At 42.9% G+C, this 20,264-nt stretch overlaps 1 protein-coding gene across 2 annotated transcripts in view; it reads right to left on the bottom strand.

Annotated features, from left to right (window-relative positions):
• dph6 (diphthamine biosynthesis 6) overlaps positions 1-20,264 on the bottom strand; it is a 56,056-nt gene that overhangs the window by 17,520 nt on the left and 18,272 nt on the right. For both annotated transcript variants that reach the window (XM_079287376.1, XM_079287375.1), the window contains exons 6-12: positions 15,460-15,521; positions 14,907-15,001; positions 14,590-14,683; positions 12,505-12,655; positions 11,954-12,079; positions 10,175-10,304; positions 9,846-10,020 (exon numbers count right to left, since the gene is read on the bottom strand). In XM_079287376.1, the coding sequence (XP_079143502.1) occupies positions 9,846-10,020; positions 10,175-10,304; positions 11,954-12,079; positions 12,505-12,655; positions 14,590-14,683; positions 14,907-15,001; positions 15,460-15,521 (833 nt within the window). The remainder of the gene's footprint in view (positions 1-9,845; positions 10,021-10,174; positions 10,305-11,953; positions 12,080-12,504; positions 12,656-14,589; positions 14,684-14,906; positions 15,002-15,459; positions 15,522-20,264) is intronic.

The raw sequence follows: 20,264 nt of genomic DNA on the forward strand, positions 1-20,264 counted from the left end.
CACATCAGAATGCCAACAGGCATGAACAAACAAATAAATAAATACATCTACAATCAAAAATATATATATATTTTTTACCACAAAATAAAACTCATTTTGATACAATGTGGCATGGTTTCTGTGTTTTGTCCTAAATTGACTGTTGCTATAATTATGTAAAATAAAAACATAGGATGAAATAAAACACAGAGAAATCCTCTAAGCTGATGTAATAAAATTGTCTGTTGTTGTTGAGCACTGTGCCACACCAGAGCTGGGCTGTGGCTGAAGAGTGATGGAGGTGCATGGTTTTTCATTGCGTTAGGCAAAATGCCCTGCTGCCTTCAACTGTCCCGACCTCAAATCTTTTGACAAATTGGTTTTGAGGCTTTTACGACTGATGCACATATCGCAAAAATCATTTCTGCCAAGCTTCCTCTATGACCTGCCCGTGGGATATGACAAGCCCCTCCACGCATCGCTCTATCAAACCGAATCTTTCCAGGACAATGCAAATTATGACAAATTCCATCATCCTGCATTATGCGCTTTCCCGCTAATCTCCCTAATTCGAGAGAATCGGGGAGGGTCTCGCTTCTTCAGCTGAGGGGCATGTTGTCTGATTGAATGATGCTGAAACTGCAACCCTCAACCCCCGTTCTTTCTCCCTTCCCAGCTGTGACCACCTCGTCTCTTCTGTCTTTTCATATTTTTCCTCTTTTTTTGAAGCTCCATCTCTTGGCCTGGCTGATGATGGACGCACCAAACTAACCTGGGCACAACAGAATGATGTCAACACAAAATGGCACAACCATTAAAGCGTAACTATGAGAAGTGGTGAAGTCTGTGTGTGTGACAGGGTGTGTGTGTGTGTGTGTGTACGATATGAAGGATAGGACCACAGTGTGATATGTCTATTCTGCATAAGACATTTTGAATGTCAAAAACAAAACAGCCTGCAACCCAACGACATGAAGCTGCTGGTTCCATAGAGAAAAGTCCTCTGCATCCACATTCAAAACCATCCAGTGAAACACACACACACACACACACACACACACCTCGTCTCCTCTGCCCTGTTGATACTCTGCAGCTTGTAATGGACACACCATGTAGTTCGGTATTCACAAGTAAAAGATGGACAACACACAAGCGAAAAAAAAAAGAAAGACAGACAGACTAAAGATGGTAACATGCAGTGGAGAGCAAAGAGATGTAGTCCCTTCTGGTCTCAACAGATGGCAGTATGGCTGCATTAGAAAGGCAGCTGGAGGATCAACAATGCTGTTCATACAAGGTCCACTCAATCCTTGGACAGACTGGTTATACAGCATCGAAGGCTTCTCGGATTTTCTTACTTATTTTTTTTTGCAAAGTCAAAATGTTTGCATAAATAAACCACAAATTCCACCACTTGAGATCCATTAATATGGATGGAGGAACATTTGGGGGGAAATTATATGTGTACCATGGTATGTGGTTTCCATTGCAATATCTACACAAGTGTTTTTCTATATAATTTTTTTATCATCAAAATATGAAAATCAAAACGTAGCTGAAATGTGTCTATGAAAAGAATAAACTAAAATTAAATTAAAATCTGAGAAGAAAGATTTTCCATCAAAGAAATCCTTGCTTATACATACTTTGAAGTTGTTGTAAACATTTTATTTTACAGTAAAAGTGCCCCAGAGATAATAACATTCTCACTACAGCAAAATGATAAAATACATTGCACTGAAAATCCCTGCTGAAAAATAGAGCAAATATTAACATTCGTGTCAGAGCATCAAATTCAACTCAATAAATTTTGACATGTGGAAAATATTGTGTACTCTATTTTATATTGAATGAACTCTTACCCTGAGCATCTCAACTACATTACATTACCCAGACTTACGGGGCCTGACATCCCCTTACATAATAAATCCATAATATCAATAATAAATAGATATTAAAAGTGAACATGCTGATATGTCCGCAGAAGAAAAAAAAATCAGGGGGCTGTATATTATTCATCTGCAGCCGTTTTTACCTCACTAAAGCGTGTTTTGATGGCAATGGCATTTGAAAAATGAATGACCCAGGTTAAAAGTTACTACTCAGAAGAATTGCTCCGTGTCAAATTTTTTGATGAAGCGAGTGGCCAAAAGTAAATGGAGCGTAAGCGCTAACTCTTGTCGGACTCATCTGTAGTGCTGGGAAAAAAATATCAGCTAATAAATGAAGACAAAATGGCAACGCTCGCACACTATTGCATGCGGATGTAATAATCATTCCTAACCAGAGGCGCTGACTGCCACTTTTAATGTGTGCAACTTATGGAATCGCAGAAACATAGTGAGTGCATAACAATTATAGAAACCATCTATAAGAGCAGTTTCCTAAAATACACAAGCGACAGTGCAGGGCTGCACAGCAGTCAGCAGGGGAATCTGCTGCAGTAACAAGCCGTCTCTAAAAGCCACTCAGTCTGGGGGGGTGACAATCAGTGTTACAAACACTGTGTTGGTTGGTAACACATCCATCATGCTTTATTGTTGTATATCATTTATTATGTGCTAACAAAACACTATTAATATAATTCTAGACAATTTAATTGAATTATATTTGGCTGATAACTATACGTCAAAAATATGAAATAATTCAGTTTTGCCTATTTGCACATTATGTTTAATTACATTTTCTTACAGCTAGATTCCTCTAAAGTGTCTGTTACTTGTTTTGGGTAAACATTTTTTGGCTATGAGTGAAATATTGATAAGTTAGGGGGTTATATTTCTCCCTAACGCTGTTCCCTATTCGTTTCTGTATGTCACCACACTAGGATGTGTGTGGCAAATGGCTCCTGTATTGTTCTGTCTGTATTTGCCACACAAGTATATTTCACAAGAAGCATCTCCAGTCCCTCCCTATCTGTGTGTTTTTGTGTGTGTGTGTGTGTGTGTGTGTGTGCGCGTGTAAGCCCTGTCAGCTATGCCCTCTCATCACTGCAGGGGGAAAAAACACACCCGGGCAGCTCTGAATATAGTGGCTAGTTACCATAGTAATGGGATGGTCATACGTCTCTCCTCTCTCAGACAGTGATGGGAGTGGACAGGACATGGCGCTATGCTTTTTATCGATGCATTTGGTATTCAGTTATTTCATTCCACAAATAAAAAGTCAAGCCACTGCACCTCTCCCTTTTTTCCCTATTTAAATTGAGGGGTAAAATGGGAAGTAAAAAGTTGGATATGGAGGGGTAATAATTCACACATGGGAATACAAATAATGATGTGTTTGGACTGAGTGTTTGTGATCGCAGTTGTAACAGCGCAAATGTCTTGGCATATATCTGCTGTGGTGGGATCTTTACACGACGCTTTTCAGATGACTCCTTGATATCTCTGAACCGTTTGCCCCTCCGCTGCTCATCGGCAGTGACAAAGTGAGAAGAAAACAAGCGCGAGCACACACACACACACACACACACACGCACACACGCATAGACACTCATGTAGCATGTGGTCGTCTCAAATTAAAAAAAGAAAAGAGTAATCCATTTCTCAAATGAAATCATATTCAGACATCATTACTTTACTGTTAAATGGTCTCGTATATTCTATTCATATACTGTAGCCTCAAAGATATTTTACATAATACTTGTTTACGCAGAAAGTAGACAGACTCGGATGGGGGGCTGACCATTCACTAGAGACACCAGAGACCAGTTCTCTTAAGGCTTCCCGGGTGATTAAGGACGGTTATGTGGGACACGTACACGCATTACTTATACGGCATATATTTACATGCATATCTAGTTTAGGTGCATCTCCGCATCATTCAGTATGTAAAAGAGGAAGACGGACGATGGCTGTGGATATCCTGTCCTTGCTCCCCATGGCTTGTTGACATGAACCAAGGCAGTCAGGCACCAATAATACATGAAGAGCTGTTCAAAGGCAATTAGGATCAGTTGTCAGGGCCGGGCCCATTAATGAGTGGGAGTGTGGCGTGGGCCGGGGTGGAAGCACAGCGCTGGCGTACGCGTCCGCGTGAGAGTCGATGCACTCTGACAGATCCAGTCCTTCCCCTGTCCTCGCCTGGTGCAAGCTGATACCAGTCTGTCCCCACGTGGTGCTGCAGAAGCAGCGGCACAGCGTAATGTATTAAAGAACGCACTGACTCCTGAAAATGACCACCGCGACGGCAGGTCAGCCTCTACGCGGTCACAGCAGGAGAGAAAAGGGGGGACGTGTGGCGCGTGGGAGGAACATAATTACCCACTCTGCCGTCTACCACTTCCCATAAAACTGCCCCCTCATCAGATTAAAAAACGTAGTCTGATATGACCTCTCACATGTATGTGTAAACATTTACAGGCACGAGTGCCCAACCCCTGACCAACAGCGCCAACAATGTCCCAGGACAGCGCTGCGACCAAGTGTCAACGCAGATATACATCTTGCTATGGTAAGCAATATTAGTGGAGGGGCAAATAAATCCATGTTTTCCATACAAGAGTATGCAGACCTGCACACGAGCAAACATTTGCCAACAAATGTTTAGGTGCTGATGGTTTAAGATAACGTGTGTTTGCTCAATCGTCCATTTTGTTTGTCTTTGCTTTCATCTTTTTCGATTTGCGTGTCAATCAAAGCGGATTAAATGCTGTACATACCCGTCCTGTGTGAGTGGGGCCGTCATGAGTGGGTTACAGTGAGTCACCTGTGACTCATTTTAATGACCAAACCAGTTTACCTTGTGGTACAGCTAGGGCCTTTCACAAAGAGCTCACAGGTGTGTGTGTGTGTGTGTGTGTGTGTGTGTGTGTGTGTGTGTGTGTGTGTGTGTGTGTGTGTGTGTGTGTGTGTGTGTGTGTGTGTGTGTGTGTGTGTGTGTGTGTGTAAAAACCTGGCCTCGGGGCATACAGCCGACAAGCCACTGCAGTAAGGTCTTACTGGGTTTGATCAGTATGTTTTGTGTGTGTCCAGTTCAAATGAAGACAGTTGACCCCAGTGTTTGGGTAGGAGGAGTAAAGCCTACAGAGACAGACTCAGGTGATGTACAGAGACAGGAGCTGAATCGATGCTCGCTGGGGAAAGGCTGTGAGGTGAAACCCGACTGTCTGTCAAAAACCTTTCTGACTCTCCCCAGACAAAAGGTTCAACTCATTGCACACCATTCAGGCATTCGGGAAGGGAAACAACGGGCCTATTCTACTTGTGCCTTCAGTAAAATAAAAACAAAAAACAAATCTGTGTTAACATCCACCACTGCAACTAGGAACAAGTGACTACAAGTGCTGAAGACCGTCGTTTTGAGAAGCTTTCAATCTCATGACTGCTCAAACCGCTGAGCCTTCAAGACCTCATTTTTCATCGACTCAATTACTCGACAACGGTTCCCCTCCTGGTCCCGCCCCTTCCTCCCTGCCTCATCTCCCCCTCCTCCGTGGTTGGAAGTGATCATTTGTTCTTTATTAAAGTTGATAACATCCCTCGCATTGTCTGAGTGTGCACGCGAGCGAGCCGCCCCTGCTGTTCTAGCCTCCAGCGCTTCGTATTATTGGCGCATTATTTCACGCTTGCCCTCCTCTTTTATCAAGTGCTTTTGAAGTAATGTTAATAGACTAGAAAATTGAGACATTTATGAAGTATGGGCCGTGTTTATGAAAAAATCCATAAAGTATGACAGGGGAGAGGTGAGATAAAAGCAAGGTTTTAATAGATTATGGCAAACAGGGGAGATGCGTCAGACGCTGACAGGCACCTCCTCCGAGATCTCTCATATTTTATGGGATTCATTTTGTTGTATTAGAAATGAAGTTAAATGTCCTAATTAATCTGTTCGTGCTGCATGAATCCCTCCCCGAACGCAGATGCACGCACACACACTGTTTTTGGGCTAATTACTCTTCTGTGCTAATTGAGGACGATGCAGTCTCTAGATGTAAAGGAAGTTTGGGGAGATGGGGTGGGGGGGGGGGGGGGGGGGGGGGGCTGCTGAATTGTGCACGTTGACTCTTTTACAGTGGTGAAACGTTCCGACTGAGAACAACAAACCATAAAACTAAAGCACTTAGCTTAATTTCTGCTATTCAGCACTAACATTTCTGCTTTCTCACTCACCACTAGCTCATATTTATCTGTCAGCCCTTTGATTGTTCACCATAAACCAGTGCTGCTATCGTCACAAACTCTTTGTACGCTATGTGTTCTCCAGCTACATTTGTTTAATAGAAATCCCTGTAATGTACCAGTATGCTTCTTTTAAAACACAGATGGAGATTAATCGGTTTAATATTCATGTGAGTCAGCAGTTTCAGATGCATACCACGTAACCACAAAGTATGTTCAACTTCGTTTGTGGTTCTTGCACACATTTTATTCTCTACTGCCAATTATCTAAATAAGTCCTTAAAGTAATTTATAATACTCTCTATATGCTATGTTGTTGACGGAAATAAACAAAATCTAAATGAGGCTCCAAACAAGCAGAAGAACCTTCTACCTATGCTCTTCTTTTAGTCTGGTCCTACATGGGTGGCCCAACCTCAATAAGACTCAGCTTGACCTCTGAACTTATCATCAAGAGAGTCAGACGAAGTTCAGCTCATTGTTTTTCGACATTAAGTCTCCTTAAAGGAGATTATTCAAATTCTACAACCCGCCACCGTACACACTCCTCCCTTTGACGCTAATTGGCAGCGTCAGATCCACTTCCCTCCTGATGCCTCACAGTCCACTTTGACAATTTTCAAAATCCAATGCAAATCCCATCGCAGGCTTGTTGCAAGACGGTCTTCCACATTATTGACTGTCACTCACAATTATGGGAATGAGGCAAGGGGTTAGTGTTCACCAGCAACCTGAGGCTAGAGCAGTGAGCTCCCAAAGCACACCCCGCAGAATCTGATCAGTGAGTATAATTTCCTCGCAAATATCCCAGGGGTGAGCCACTTACCTTAACAGGAAAGAGGAGATGTTTAACAGCCATTCAACCGATAGTCCTCCTATTCAGACCCGGTTTGGCTTTTGTGTATGCCTGTGTAAATGTGTCTCCAAAGGGGATGTGATGGAGCAGGAAGAATGAATCTAAAATAGACGTGGAAAACGTCCTGCGGTTTGAGACTCCTGTTGTTACCTCTGACTTCAGCAAATGACGGGTCAATTTTTCTTCCATCTGGCAACTCATATGTGTAATTGTCTGTTAGTACAAATGGGTTTCTGTGTATACATGTGGAACATTGCTGGCTAAAGAAACCCATTCTGTTTTTCCAGCTATTATCTTAATGCAGCGGAATTGTTTAAAAGCTCCTTTTAAGAAACAACTGACAGAAACTGACTGAAAATGCAGTCATAACTAAAAGCTTGCCATTACTTGGCTTTCGTTGGAATGAGAGTTTTGATATTTTGCACAAAATAAATACTGGATGTCTGAGAGCATCTTTTGTTCTCAATGAATTGATGTATTAAAAACAGTGAAATGTCTTATATCTTAATTAGATTATGCAAATTGTGTCTAAACAAATGACAGCAAAATTTGCATTAGATCTCTGATAAATAAGACAGCAAAACAAAACACAGCGGCAAGAGCTTTGATACTGCTGCACTCACAAATGATATACTACAAGGATACATGTTAATGTGAATACAACCTCTAAACCCGTGTCAATCAGGAACGGAACAATATGAAACGGTGTAAAAACAAAGCAAGACATTAAATCACCGCTCTTGTCTTCATAGCTTGCGGCTTTTACCTAAACTACCGGTATAGCATACATTACCATACAATACACCAAGAGGCCCGCAGCTCTGACATCATAAAGGTTAACTAATTCTTTAAATCAAGTCAGATCTGAATCTGTCAGTTTGCCAGGCCAAGTTGACAGTCAGTCAGCTTGGCATTCCCGAGAGCTGAAGCTGAGAGATTTGACAAGCCGGGCAGATAGATGAATAGATGGATGGCGTCTGAAGGTCCAGCATCCATCACATGCCAATCCCTAATGCCGTTCCACTCTACCTTCACCAGACCCAGCCTTTCAATGCGGAAAAACCTACTGTAATCACATCCTGCACGACCAGAGTGGATGGTCTGTCAGTTTCCATGTGCTGTCCCTCAAACCACTGGACACTTGTCAGCACATTCAAATGGCTAGCATTACTACACTCTGTCAATATAACCAACAAGAACGTGAACACTTAACCACAATTAGTCATCAAAGGCGAGTCTCAATTATTTATTTGATCCTGCATTAAGTCATTGCCCCTTCAAAGACCTCATCAGGAAAACAACTCTGCTGCACAAAACTGATTACGTTCTCTGGACATAATTAAGATCACAAATTCATCCTTTAATCATTTCAAGTTCAAACCCCCGTGTAGCGCCGGATCCTTCGTTTAATTACCAGTTCTTTTCCACAGACGGTGAACGTGGAGGGCTCCAGGTTATTTGGTCTCAGACGGCAGCTTTTCCGTCTCTGTTGTTGCCAGAGCCCTGTCACCATGGTGTCACACGGCAACAGTCACCAAGGGAAATTGTCATTAAGATGGAGTCAACGTACTGGTGAGAGGAGGGGTGGCACAGCATGCTTGCTCACAGCGAGGGGGTAATTGTATCAATATGTAAAAATCTCGAGCTGTACTGAAGAGTTGTTAATACATTTTTGATCAAATTAAGTCATCGTAGCGTGGAAGAGGAGCAGACACACTGAGAGGCGACACGGGGGTCGTGTGAAGCTTTGTGCACAGCTCTGAGCAAGCAAACTCCTCTCATTGTTTCCTCAAATTGCTTTGGATGTGAATGATCATTAGAGGTATGAGAGATCAGGCTGTTTTCCAGAGGCAATAGCACATGCCTACAGCTGACTTCAATTTCATGTCTCAATGAGACTCCATTGAGGAAATCAAGTTAAAAGCAAACCTAATTCTATAGGTTACATCTCAGGAATCCAAAACCTCGGAGCTTCAGTGACACACTGGTGAGATATGCCGTCAAGCTCTCAATGAATGGGTAATCCACACGTGTTCTCACTCATGGACGGATTTGGCTGCAGGATCAAGGACAGCGTGGAGGAGATGGACGCTATCCTTGTTGACAGTACCTTGACAAGTGTAATCCCATATAATACACACTGGGTAAACAAAACACCAAGCCAACCGTGCAACCGCGGCCCACACTTCCTCTGCTCAGCCTTTGAATTTGACATTCTTCCTGGGTTTGAAACAATACGAAAGAAGTTGTATTCGTAGCTTTACAAACAAGTGCAAAGATGGATACACACTGCCCACTATAATGGGGATACATATTTACAAGTATACATAAAAGTAGTAATGGGAACAAACTATCACACATAACAACAATCACATTCATCTGCACGCATGCAGCTATACACAAACAGAGACAACAGAGACAAACACAGGGTACTGCACGGAGACCCTTTAATTGCTTCGTAAGAGTCGAGCACAACAAAGCATTATAAGAATACCCAGCGAGGTTCGTCATTCATCCAAGTAATCCTTGGTAGTTCTCCATTAATCTATTAGTCACCTGAAGTATAAAGTAATACTTTGAATGGGGCAAAAGGGGGCTCGGCCCCTTAGACAAGGATCAAGGGATTCAGTTTCACTCTCATTTGCAATTAGTAGCCAAAGAAGTTATGTGAAAGAGAGGGGGTGAAATGAACAGAAAATGAACAGAAATTAATAAATGTGTGTAGATAACTGGGTGGCACCATTTAACAAGACCTTAATGCTGAACATCATTAGCTGAATAATTAAATTGGTCTATTGAAAGTTCAGTTTATAATTAATCTAATAAACTGTCAGCACTCTTACCCCCCCCCCCCCCCCCCCCCCCCGTTGTGGACCCTGGAGCCTTACCCTGAGGGCCTGACTGTAGGGCCCGATGTTGGCTGGGGCCCAGTGGGACAGGCTCTGGACATGCAGGGCTTCCCTCTGGTGGAAGCAGCCGTCCTCCGGTGGCTCGGTCCAGTCATGGAGCAGGCAGTCCATCTGCAGCAGCTGACCGGCAGGTAGAGGAGCCTGAACACACACCCTGCAAGGAAAAGAGAGGAAACGTGGAACGAATGCGAGAATTGAGAATAAAGCTGCTGAAGAGAAGCACATGTATTTGGAGTGAATGTAAATGTTCCTTAACAGAGAGAAGGAAAACAGTGGGTAAAGGTCTGTTTGTGTGTTTGCACCTTTACCTTGCTGGAGGGTTTATGCCAAAGTGTTTCTTATAGACGGTGTTGAGAGGAGCAAAGTCTTCCATGGACCTCACATACAGATGAACAAGGACGATGTCCGTCATCTTCCAGCCTCTGTTGTCCAACTCACCTGGACACAGCCAACATGTGCTGTAAATAACTGGAGTGTAGCATATCATACATTGTGGTAACATAAGCTTACCTACAACAAACGTACTCCCATCTTGGCTAAGCTAACTAATGCATATTTGGTAAATGTGGTTGTGTTCCACATACAAGTGGTATCGAGCAGTATACTCCAAATAAAAACACAATATAAAAAATGACCGCGTATACGTTAGTAAAATGGAAAGCTTGTGACCAAAAAGAAGTGCTGCATTTGGCCCCAGTATAGTCTTATTTGTAACGGGTCACCAATTCCAACAAATGTGTTCTTTGAGACTCATCTTTTTGGTTTATCTCGATGAAATGATTCTAGTTCTAGTATTTCTTTTGACATTTGGTTTGAGGAAGTGGTGAGTTGTATCTATTCCCACTGCAACAGACGAACTTGCCAGTGACAAACAAATACTCATGCAGTCTAAGTCAGTGTGCAGGCATTTGATGCTGTCAAAATGTCAGGCTCACAACCTTCCATAAAGTCAGTCTATTCAAAAAGTCATTTGAAGGTTATCACCACTGTAGTTAAGAGGTGGATCGTGTCTATGTTTTTCCCTGGCACTTGAATCCATTGAAACTGCATTAAAGTGGTAATGGTATTTGTCCCCTTCTATAAAGAGCAGTCTCACGCAGTATGTGTGCATATCGTCGGCTTTGGATTCAAACACAGGCACCAGGGCTCAAAGCAAAGCCTTTCACCCTACAATCATTTGAAAGAGCTTCAAGTTTGTTTTTCCTTTGCCAACACCAGCGTCTCAGACTACTTCGCCCTCATACAAAGAGGTTGTTCATTCAATATTAACTTGTTTAATATTGTCTCTGCACTGTGAAGGCTGTTCAGCCGAGCACCACGATAAACATTAAATATGCTTTTCATCTTTCGCTCCTCTTTCTCCATCAAAAAAGAGCATGAGAGGAAAAAAAAAAAAGAATCAGATCCAGTGTAGAAGCGTGCAGTTTTAAACTTCTGCAGGGCAAAAGACGATAACCCACCCAACATGACTGCAGTGTGAGTGTATGCGTTTTAAAAGAGGCTTTGTTTTGGGTTAATTTGAAGTGCTTGTCCTTGTTTGGTGGCCAACTCGCGATCCCAATCTTGTGACGGACGGAGTCTCTGACACACAGGCTTTTTGCCTGCCGGGTTGACAAGCACTTTTGAATAAGCAACGACTTCGCAAGCTCCTCCTCCTCTTATGTCTTTAGCTAACGCGGCAAACAAAGACGCCCAAGGGACAAAGAAGTTTTCCCCCATATGTTTTTCTCTGAAGGATATTTGGGGCTCAAGTAGTACAGTAAGCCTTATAGAATATGTTTTACTGAGCTGCTCAAATCACCCCTGGACGAAGGAATTCTGTATCATCTCCCCTTGGTCATATCAGAGTTATTATTTGATTGAAGAAAACGCGACTTCTTAAAGGTTAGTTTACTTGCAAATGACGTCGCGTGGGCCTTTTCCTTCTGCGATTCAAGGGAGGCAAAAAGGAATTTTCCAGTAGACCCTCGTATTTTTCCCCGAGTGTAGAGATATTTAAAAGCATGTCCACGGCGGTGGTACACCATGTTCTTCAAAACTGTTCACTGTGTCGCTCAATATGTTCTCTCCCTCACACTTTCCCTTACTTTGCAGCTGTTTGAAAGCCGCCGATGTCTGGCCCTGGATCCCGAGATCTTTGCACTGAAGGCCGTTGACGCCCGAGATCCACTGATAGCCTTTGGAGCTTCTTGGTGAGCAGGATGGAGGGAGGTCTGCAGGAAGAGATAAATGAAAAGGAAGAAGTTGATTTTCACACATACTGTGTGCAGTACAAATGGTTGGTCCAGGCTTATAATGCTCGTTGATGACTTTTAGATCATAGAAAATGAGTGTGTACGTTTTTTTCTTCATTTACAACGAAGGCATATGCTGTACGAGAGGTAATTCATGCATAGGTGGTTCATGTCTACGGAGACAATAATTCAGAGATTGTCACAAATACACAGAGAAGATGACAGCGCTTGTCAAAGACTCACACAGAAATACCAGCATCATGATGCTGGCCGCATGACACAGATTCAGGGAGCAAACACCACACACAAATATCATTTGACACACACACACACACACACACTCATCAACACACACTCAAGCATGCTTGTCAGCACATGCATGTCTCACCAAAAATGAATCTCACCGTGGCCCTGCTGACAACTAAGGTCACAATTTGATGTAAATTCTTGCTCGTTGTCTTGAGCTTGATCAGCATATTCCACCTCCTCAGTCATCTTGTCAATGGCGTTCTGGCAAGGACAACTACCATGGGGCAAAGCTCTCGCCACCACATCCTGCAATAAAGCACCACAGGGAATACATTAGGCCAAACGCCCACCAAAGTGTGCCGAGCCTTTTGCAAAGACAGAGAAAACGCTGTATAATTAGCCAGCCTTTTCAAATACCCCACCAAGCGGGCTGTGCGTGTGTGTGTGTGTGTGTGTGTGTGTGTGTGTGTGTGTGTGTCAGTCTTTCGTGACAAGGGCCCAGATACATACAACTTCAAGGTGAATGAATATGAAACAACATGCTAACATATTCGTGGTTCAGGCGAATAGGGAGTGGTGTTTTCTGATACTGTAGATTCAATCATGCTGGCTGTCAGTCAAAACTCATGACTGGATGGATGAGACATGTTTTGGATTTCAGCAGTCTCTTCCTGCTGTTTACTTATACTTTCCTTTGCTACTTGTTTGAATAACAAATCATTACCATTTTTCTCTAAGGCATACATATTACCTGCCAAATCGTGCTGGGGCGTTACACATTTCAACACATATTTCATATTTCCTCGACGCCCCTCCTCACCCTGCCGAACACTCATTCACCCCCCTCATCTGCTGTCAACTGCATTAGGCCATATGATAATCAAATTAATTATACTTCAGCCCCTCTCTCCTGGCCAGCATGAAAAATAGCTCGACAAGCATTAACGCAGGGCAAATGATGGTGGTCCATCCCCACCCCCTGAGCCCGGTGCAGTTTCCTCTAGTGCTAGTGTCACCGCAGATCTGTCACCCTGACGAGAAGAGCTTCAGAAGGCTGAACCAGGGCAGGTTCTCCCCTGGTTGCCACCCCCGCCCCCTTCCTTTTCCCTTCCCCTCCCCTTGCAGGCCCTGGATCTCCCTGCTCTTCCCCCAGCAACCTAGGGGGGGCTACAGGGGCTGTGGGAGCGTGTGAGCGCGTGTGTGTGATGGGGGTGGGAGCAGCGGCGTGGGGAGTGAAAACATATCTAGCTGTAGGGAGTGAGGCTGCAGGGTCACGGAGGTTGTGGGATGGGGGTATGTTTTCTGTCCATAACAGTCCCAGCCCCCACCCAACATGCAGACAGACACACACGCAAGACTACATACACGAACGCACGCTGTCTTGCCCACAAACAAAACACAAAATCAAATGTAAACATTACTGTGTGATGTGCAAAGAAACGCACGAGCTAATCGCATGCCCTTACCCTGGAGACATGCTGAGCCACGGGCGAGTAGCATCCCTCAGTGTAACCCTTATAGAACCTCGCGGCAACAAATACGATAACATGCATGCAGCACTTCCTGTCACCAGGAAAAGGCATCAACTAGTAGGTGTCTTATTAAACCAGACAATTATAACCAGACTAATTAACTGAGGTCAATGTCTCCATCACAGGATTTTTGACAAGACTTTAAGGTTTATTATAAAGTTGTCAGTTCTTGCAGGAAAAGTGAAATGTTACGAAGTGTCCCCCATCGTGTCTGTGCAGCCCCATTCAGCTCCTTGTAATATACCAAGAGCCCGTTCCTGCTGCCCCCCGCAACCCCCGCCTGTGTCCGCTTAGCCAGCTACCTGAATGCAAAGCGCCTTAATGTGAGCCGACATGTTTATTAAGCTGGGCCTAGTTTCCGGCTGCAGTGAATATTGCAGACGTCAAAGTAGGCCATGTGGGGCTGGAGGAGAGAGAGCGAGGGATGAAGGGAGACACCGAGAGCAAGAGTGTGCGAAAGAGAGAGGCCCTCTGGAGGGCGGTCTGAACCCTGCCCTACAGTGCCGTGTTTCTCTTCTGCTCGACAAAGTTATCAGACACCAAAAGGTTTTGTTCTTGGATTTGTTTTGCCCTCAGAGTGCTTTTGAAGCAATCAACCCCAGGGTGACTCAAACTTGTGTTGTGAAATCATTGATACAGCATTAAACAGCATTGATCCCATTTGCAAAACAAGCCGTACTCATGCATTCCTTCAGAAATATGACTCACGGCATCCTTGTTCTCGGTGTGTATCTCGGTGAAGTTTAGGTAGCCAACAGGAGCGAAGGCATCTGCTGAGTGGATCACCATCTCTGCTGCATCACTGAACACACACACACACACACACACACACACACACACACACACACACACACACACACACACACACACACACACACACACACACACACACGTGAAAACACGTTCATGTACAGAGGTGTTGGCAAAAACAAAACATCAATTTATGAAAATAAAACAGTCACATGCTGAAAATAGCGTCCCTATAATACAGACAAATGATTGGAAATGTATATTGCCTTACTCACATGACCATCTTCTTTTTGAAGAGGGGACAATCAAGGGTGAAGGTTTCATATTCGCCTCCTTCTCCACAAATATGAACTCCATACTTCTGAGAGAGCTGATCAGTGAAAGCAAAACATCTGATTAAAATGTTTTGAAACTCCTGTATTTCTTTGAACAAAGTATTCAAAATGTAACTTTATGTTTCAATTCATGGTCTAGAAATACCAAGTCAGTCTTACATTAACACAAGTATCCTCATGTTCAAATTAGAAGTGTATTACCTTTGACAGCAAAATATTTCCAACATTGTGGTAAAAACCAGCAATTGTACATGATTGGTGTGACTCGGATATTCAGGGATATTTTCTCACAATAAGCACAGAAACTAAGAATACAATTACTCAAAAACTAAAAATCAAAGTAAAATATATTCCCCTGTAGTATTAAGTACTTCAAGATGTTTTAAGACATTGAACATCAGCTAACCTGACCTGTGAGCAAATGGCATACAAATAGAAATACATGGACGTACTGCAGTCTAGAGTGTAAAGTGTGTGGAAGAGTCTCTGTGACCTGTTTCAGATAGGGCTCCATGTCAGCCAGAGGTTTTCCTAAGTGCTTCTCTGGATCCAGGCCTGGCACCCACGTGAGAAAAGCACACAGGAGACATACAAACATACACACAGCGATGCACAAAGACAGAAATACATACACAAACACAATTTCACACAGACACACGTATGGAGAGAGAGAGAGAGAGAGAGAGAGAGAGAGAGAGAGAGAGAGAGAGAGAGAGAGAGAGGTCTGATCAGGAACAGAGAACAGTGATTGAAGATGACAGGCAGGGAGGTTTACAGGCAGACGCACAAACACACATGTAAACCTGCTCCCTGGATCTATTTGTTTGACTTTGCAAGTGGTGTACACAGATCTCTCCGGGTAAGGGCAACAGTTTTCAATTGCTGGCCGCAGACCCCCCACGCCCCCTCGCCCACCGCCCCCTCATCTAGTTCCCTTTGAGAATGTAAACTCTGGAAAGAGATCTTGTTTATTCGCCTTTTTCACTCCCCTTCCCCTGAAATGGCGCATGGAAGTGACTCACAGGCATGGGGAAGAAAAGAAGGAGGGGAAGGAAGGATGGAGTGCTTTGTATGAATACCCAGTGGTGCCACACTCCTCAAACACAAGCTCACTCCCCAGACAAAAAAAAACGAAACAAGTTACCAACCAACCAAGAAAAAAAGTTAAACATCCATTGCCATACCCAGCTGCCCTTTTAACAAGATATCTGAATCTAGACCGCAGCTTCAGCTGAAGATTAGCACTTCGATCAGTCCTATTTAGAGCTTATGTACATATTAGCAGGAATAAAAAACTTAAACAGCAAACACTACTCAGCTTGTTGAGCATTGTAGCGATTTACTCCTTCGTGACACTAAATCCTGATGTTGTCGTTCAGACGCCACCGCGCTGAACTCCATCTCACCTTGTAAACAACTCCTTTCACAAGGAAAGTTTCCTACTGTACATTCGTCACCGTTCCGACAAAAAAACAAAAGCCCAGAGTACCAGGTGCATTCTACGAAGAATAGAAAACATAACAGGACATGACTCTAAAATGCTAAATCTGAGGAAATTACAAACCACGGTGTTATATGCTCGTGTCAAAGTTACTGGAACCCAACAATCTTAACGGTCACCGACAATGGCTTGCCTTATCTTCCAACATTTTCCTTTTTCTGTGGCTGCCTCTTAATTGATTGACATAATCATTTTCAAGCTACCAATGACCTACCTGGAGTGACGTGCAGTTGTGACAGTAATGCCATCGCAATCAAAAAAAATTGCTGAATTGTCCCGAATAATTTCTCTGAAAATCCATAGCTCCTCTATTCCTATTCATCAGCACGTTCATGTGTTTAATGAAAGGAACAAAGTTAATCGTAACGTGAGAATCTCTCCTCTCTCATGGCCTGACAGCCCCAAAGGTTAATGTGTCATCCGTGGGGCCCCATGTGGAGCAATGGATGGGAGACAAGAGGACGTGAGGACGTGGCATCCCATCCTGGGTTCATCTTCATCCCAGCTGTGTCTCTCCTCCGGGCCGCGGTAGTCCAGCGCGACGGGGGAGAGACAGAGGGCCACAGCGGAGAGAGAGAGAGAGAGAGAGAGAGGGAAGGTAGAAAGGGTGTGGAGGGAGAGAGAGAGAGCAGACCCTTAGTCTCTTCCCAGGGGATCCGTGGTCTTAATTAGTGTGAGAATACCTAATCTCAACATCCTCTCATCTTAACCCTGTCACAAAGGTAATAAGGCAGGAGCGGGGGAAAAAAAAAGCATTAAAATTCAATCCCATTTAAATATCCTCTTTAATTAGTCATGCCTTTTAACAAATTTTAATAATTGGCTCCAAATTGCTGAGGGGATGCCACATTCTTTAATACGTTCATTAACTTCCCTGCTCTTAAATAATATATGATACTTGATATGATATTTACGAGGAGGGGACGATGGGAATCTAGGAAGACAGGAGTGAGTGATAAAATGATACAAAGATGGCATTAACGTGGAGGTATTCCTCCCAAGACCACTTAGCACTTGTATGAGTGTTTTCTTAATTGATGTTCCTGACTGACTTAAGGTTACTGAAACCGTTTGGAAATGAGGATAGCTGGAATGAGCTGGCACTTGTACAATACCTGCTTTGAGAAGTCTTTGAGTAGCCACTGGTGTGAGCCTTCAGCGATCCAACACCACTCATTTACATGATCTTCACATCTCTGTCTCCTCTGAACCTGTTTTACAACTTGACCTAAACCCAATTACCTAACCTCATTATGCCACATTAAACCCAAATAAGCCCACTAGAAGCTGCCATTAGTCTGCCACCAGAGACAGCAAGACTGCACTTTGGAAAGAGAGGAGATTCCCAAAGAGAGACTGAGAGAAATGGCTCTCCTTTTAAAAGGGGCTTTTTACCTCATATTATCCTATAAAACTCCAATTAAATTCAGTGAACTTTAAAACCAGGGAGCGCAGTAATGAGGGAGAGCATTTTTCTAAAACCTTGTTGGCATTTAGGGCCTTGAAATTAGGCAGGAATAAAAAAGGTTTACAAGTAAACCAAGAGACATTTAGGCATTCAAGTTAGTTTTTATGTGACTGATGTGAAAAAGTGATGCTAAAAACTGTATGCAGAACATTATAAGACACAATGCTAGTTAATCTTGCAGCAGAGAGTTTACAATAACAAGTGGAATCTGGAAAATCCTTTGATTCTGCTTAGAAATTCCCTTTTTGAAGTCAATTCTTGGACCCAAAGTCGAAGCTTTCAGATAATAAAAAAAAAAACATTCTACTTCTGAACTCAATAGAAAATGCTGCTCCCACTACTCCTAAAGAAGTCAATGGCAATTATTTCCAGAGCACACTTTTGCACTAATTCTTTTTAACGATCATGATTGGCCTTTTCCCACCTTGAGGAGGTTGATTCATGAAAACCCACAGCAGCGACTTGCCTATTTAATTGAAACTGCTTGTGATTTTGCTTACTGAGCCTAATGCTAAATTAAAAGCCGGGAGATTCTAGATACTGTCTGAGCTGAGCTGAGCGCAGGGTTGTCTGAAGATCGTGCGAAGCTGACAGCTCGGCTTTAATCCCTGCCTTCAGAGAGAAAAGGCAGAGAAAATTGGATTCATGATGTGTAACATTTTAGCCTTTAAATGGATGAAATAAGCATCTCCTCCCTAGCAGGTGAGCTGCATCAGCCTTTAAACAACGCTCTCAAATACCCTCGCCGAAACAATAGCTGTGCACTATCGCCTAATCTTCGCAAGAGAGAGAAATGAAGAACAGAGAGGAAGAAAGAAGGGGAGGGAGGCGGCACCGTACAAAAGGATGATAAGATTAAGGTTATATATGAAATTTGTCAGGCTCTTATCTGAAATTCAGCTCCTGTGAGCAGAATAATAGGCAGCATGAATTGTGTAGCAATCGCATCAAGATGAAATCCTTTCAGTTGAACAAATCAAAAAGGAGAAACTGGGAGTACTTACAACCATACAGAACTTAACCCGCACATAATTAACCTGCGCAAATGAATGAATGCTTTTCACAGATAAAGGATTTTTTACAGAACAGGTGGTTTGAAAAAAAGAAAAGAAACAATTGCGTCCCATTACATTTGAACCAATTGGTCTAACTGGTCAAGAACATCAATTTGCTTGAAAAGATCACGGTCACAGTGGCTATAGGACACGCAGGTGAAATGGTTGTCCAGGTACTCAAAGCTGGGGTAGGCAACTTTGGATAAACCAGTAAGAATAAGCTGAATTTTGACAGAATTCCACCCCCTCCCTTCAGAGCGACAGTCACTCCCTCAAACATATGAAACTGACTTTGGCTGGAGGACGAGTCCACTGGAGAGCGTTGGGGCAGGTTGGCAGGTTGGCAGGTTGGCAGGAAGGTAGACAGACAGGCAGGCAGGCCATCCAATCATTTCACGAAGGTCGAATGAAATGATTGGCTTATCACAGGCCTGCAACGGCCACTCATTATTTTTGTCAGAGCATTATGATTGATTGATTGCTGTTGGGATGTAAATTTCAACAAACTTAACAAAAATGCTTTTAAAGTAAAAATGACTCATGACTATATTCCTTTTATTTTTCTCTACTTTATGCTATCTAATAAATGCAGAAAAATGCCCCATAAATACGTAACACTAGAGAAATGATAAAAGGAAAATGAGACAAAGGGAAAGTTTTGAAGTTGAAATGATTCGTCCCTATTTTGATTATTAATTAAGCAAAGTAATCTTTTGAGAAAAATGCAAAACATTGTCTTGTGTAATATTTCTCAACGGCCAATCCTCAAAATGTGGTTTATAATAAATATTAAAGCTAATAAATTTGGGTTTTAACTGGACTAAAACAAGTAATTTGAGGACGTCACTGGCCTTGTGATAGTAAAACATTGTGTTTTATAAAACAAACATTTGCTGCGACTGTAATTGACTTAAACAATCATCGATTTTTTATTAATTTTTAAAAATTTTATGATCTGACTCCATAGAAAGCTGCTGAACATGTGACCCCTCTCAAACTAATAACCTAAAATAAGAAACAAGCAAGTCTATCATTTATTGCAGCTGACTTAAACCCTCCTTAAATGTATAGGTCGGGCCTTAGAGCTTGAGTGTGGTACAGAGCGTGTCATCAACAGATAACAGTGTTACTTTGGCCTGGCTTAGAGGACAGCACACTTAATTCCAGGAGCAAATTACATCTTGACTTTTTGCAGAGGCTACTAATGTCTGATCATCATGCTCCAATCTTGTAAGAAATATCTTCTGCCTGGTACTGTCATACCTTGATGTCTT

This window comes from Melanostigma gelatinosum (genome assembly GCF_949748355.1).
Source record: "Melanostigma gelatinosum genome assembly, chromosome: 16".
NCBI classification, from domain to species: domain Eukaryota; kingdom Metazoa; phylum Chordata; class Actinopteri; order Perciformes; family Zoarcidae; genus Melanostigma; species Melanostigma gelatinosum.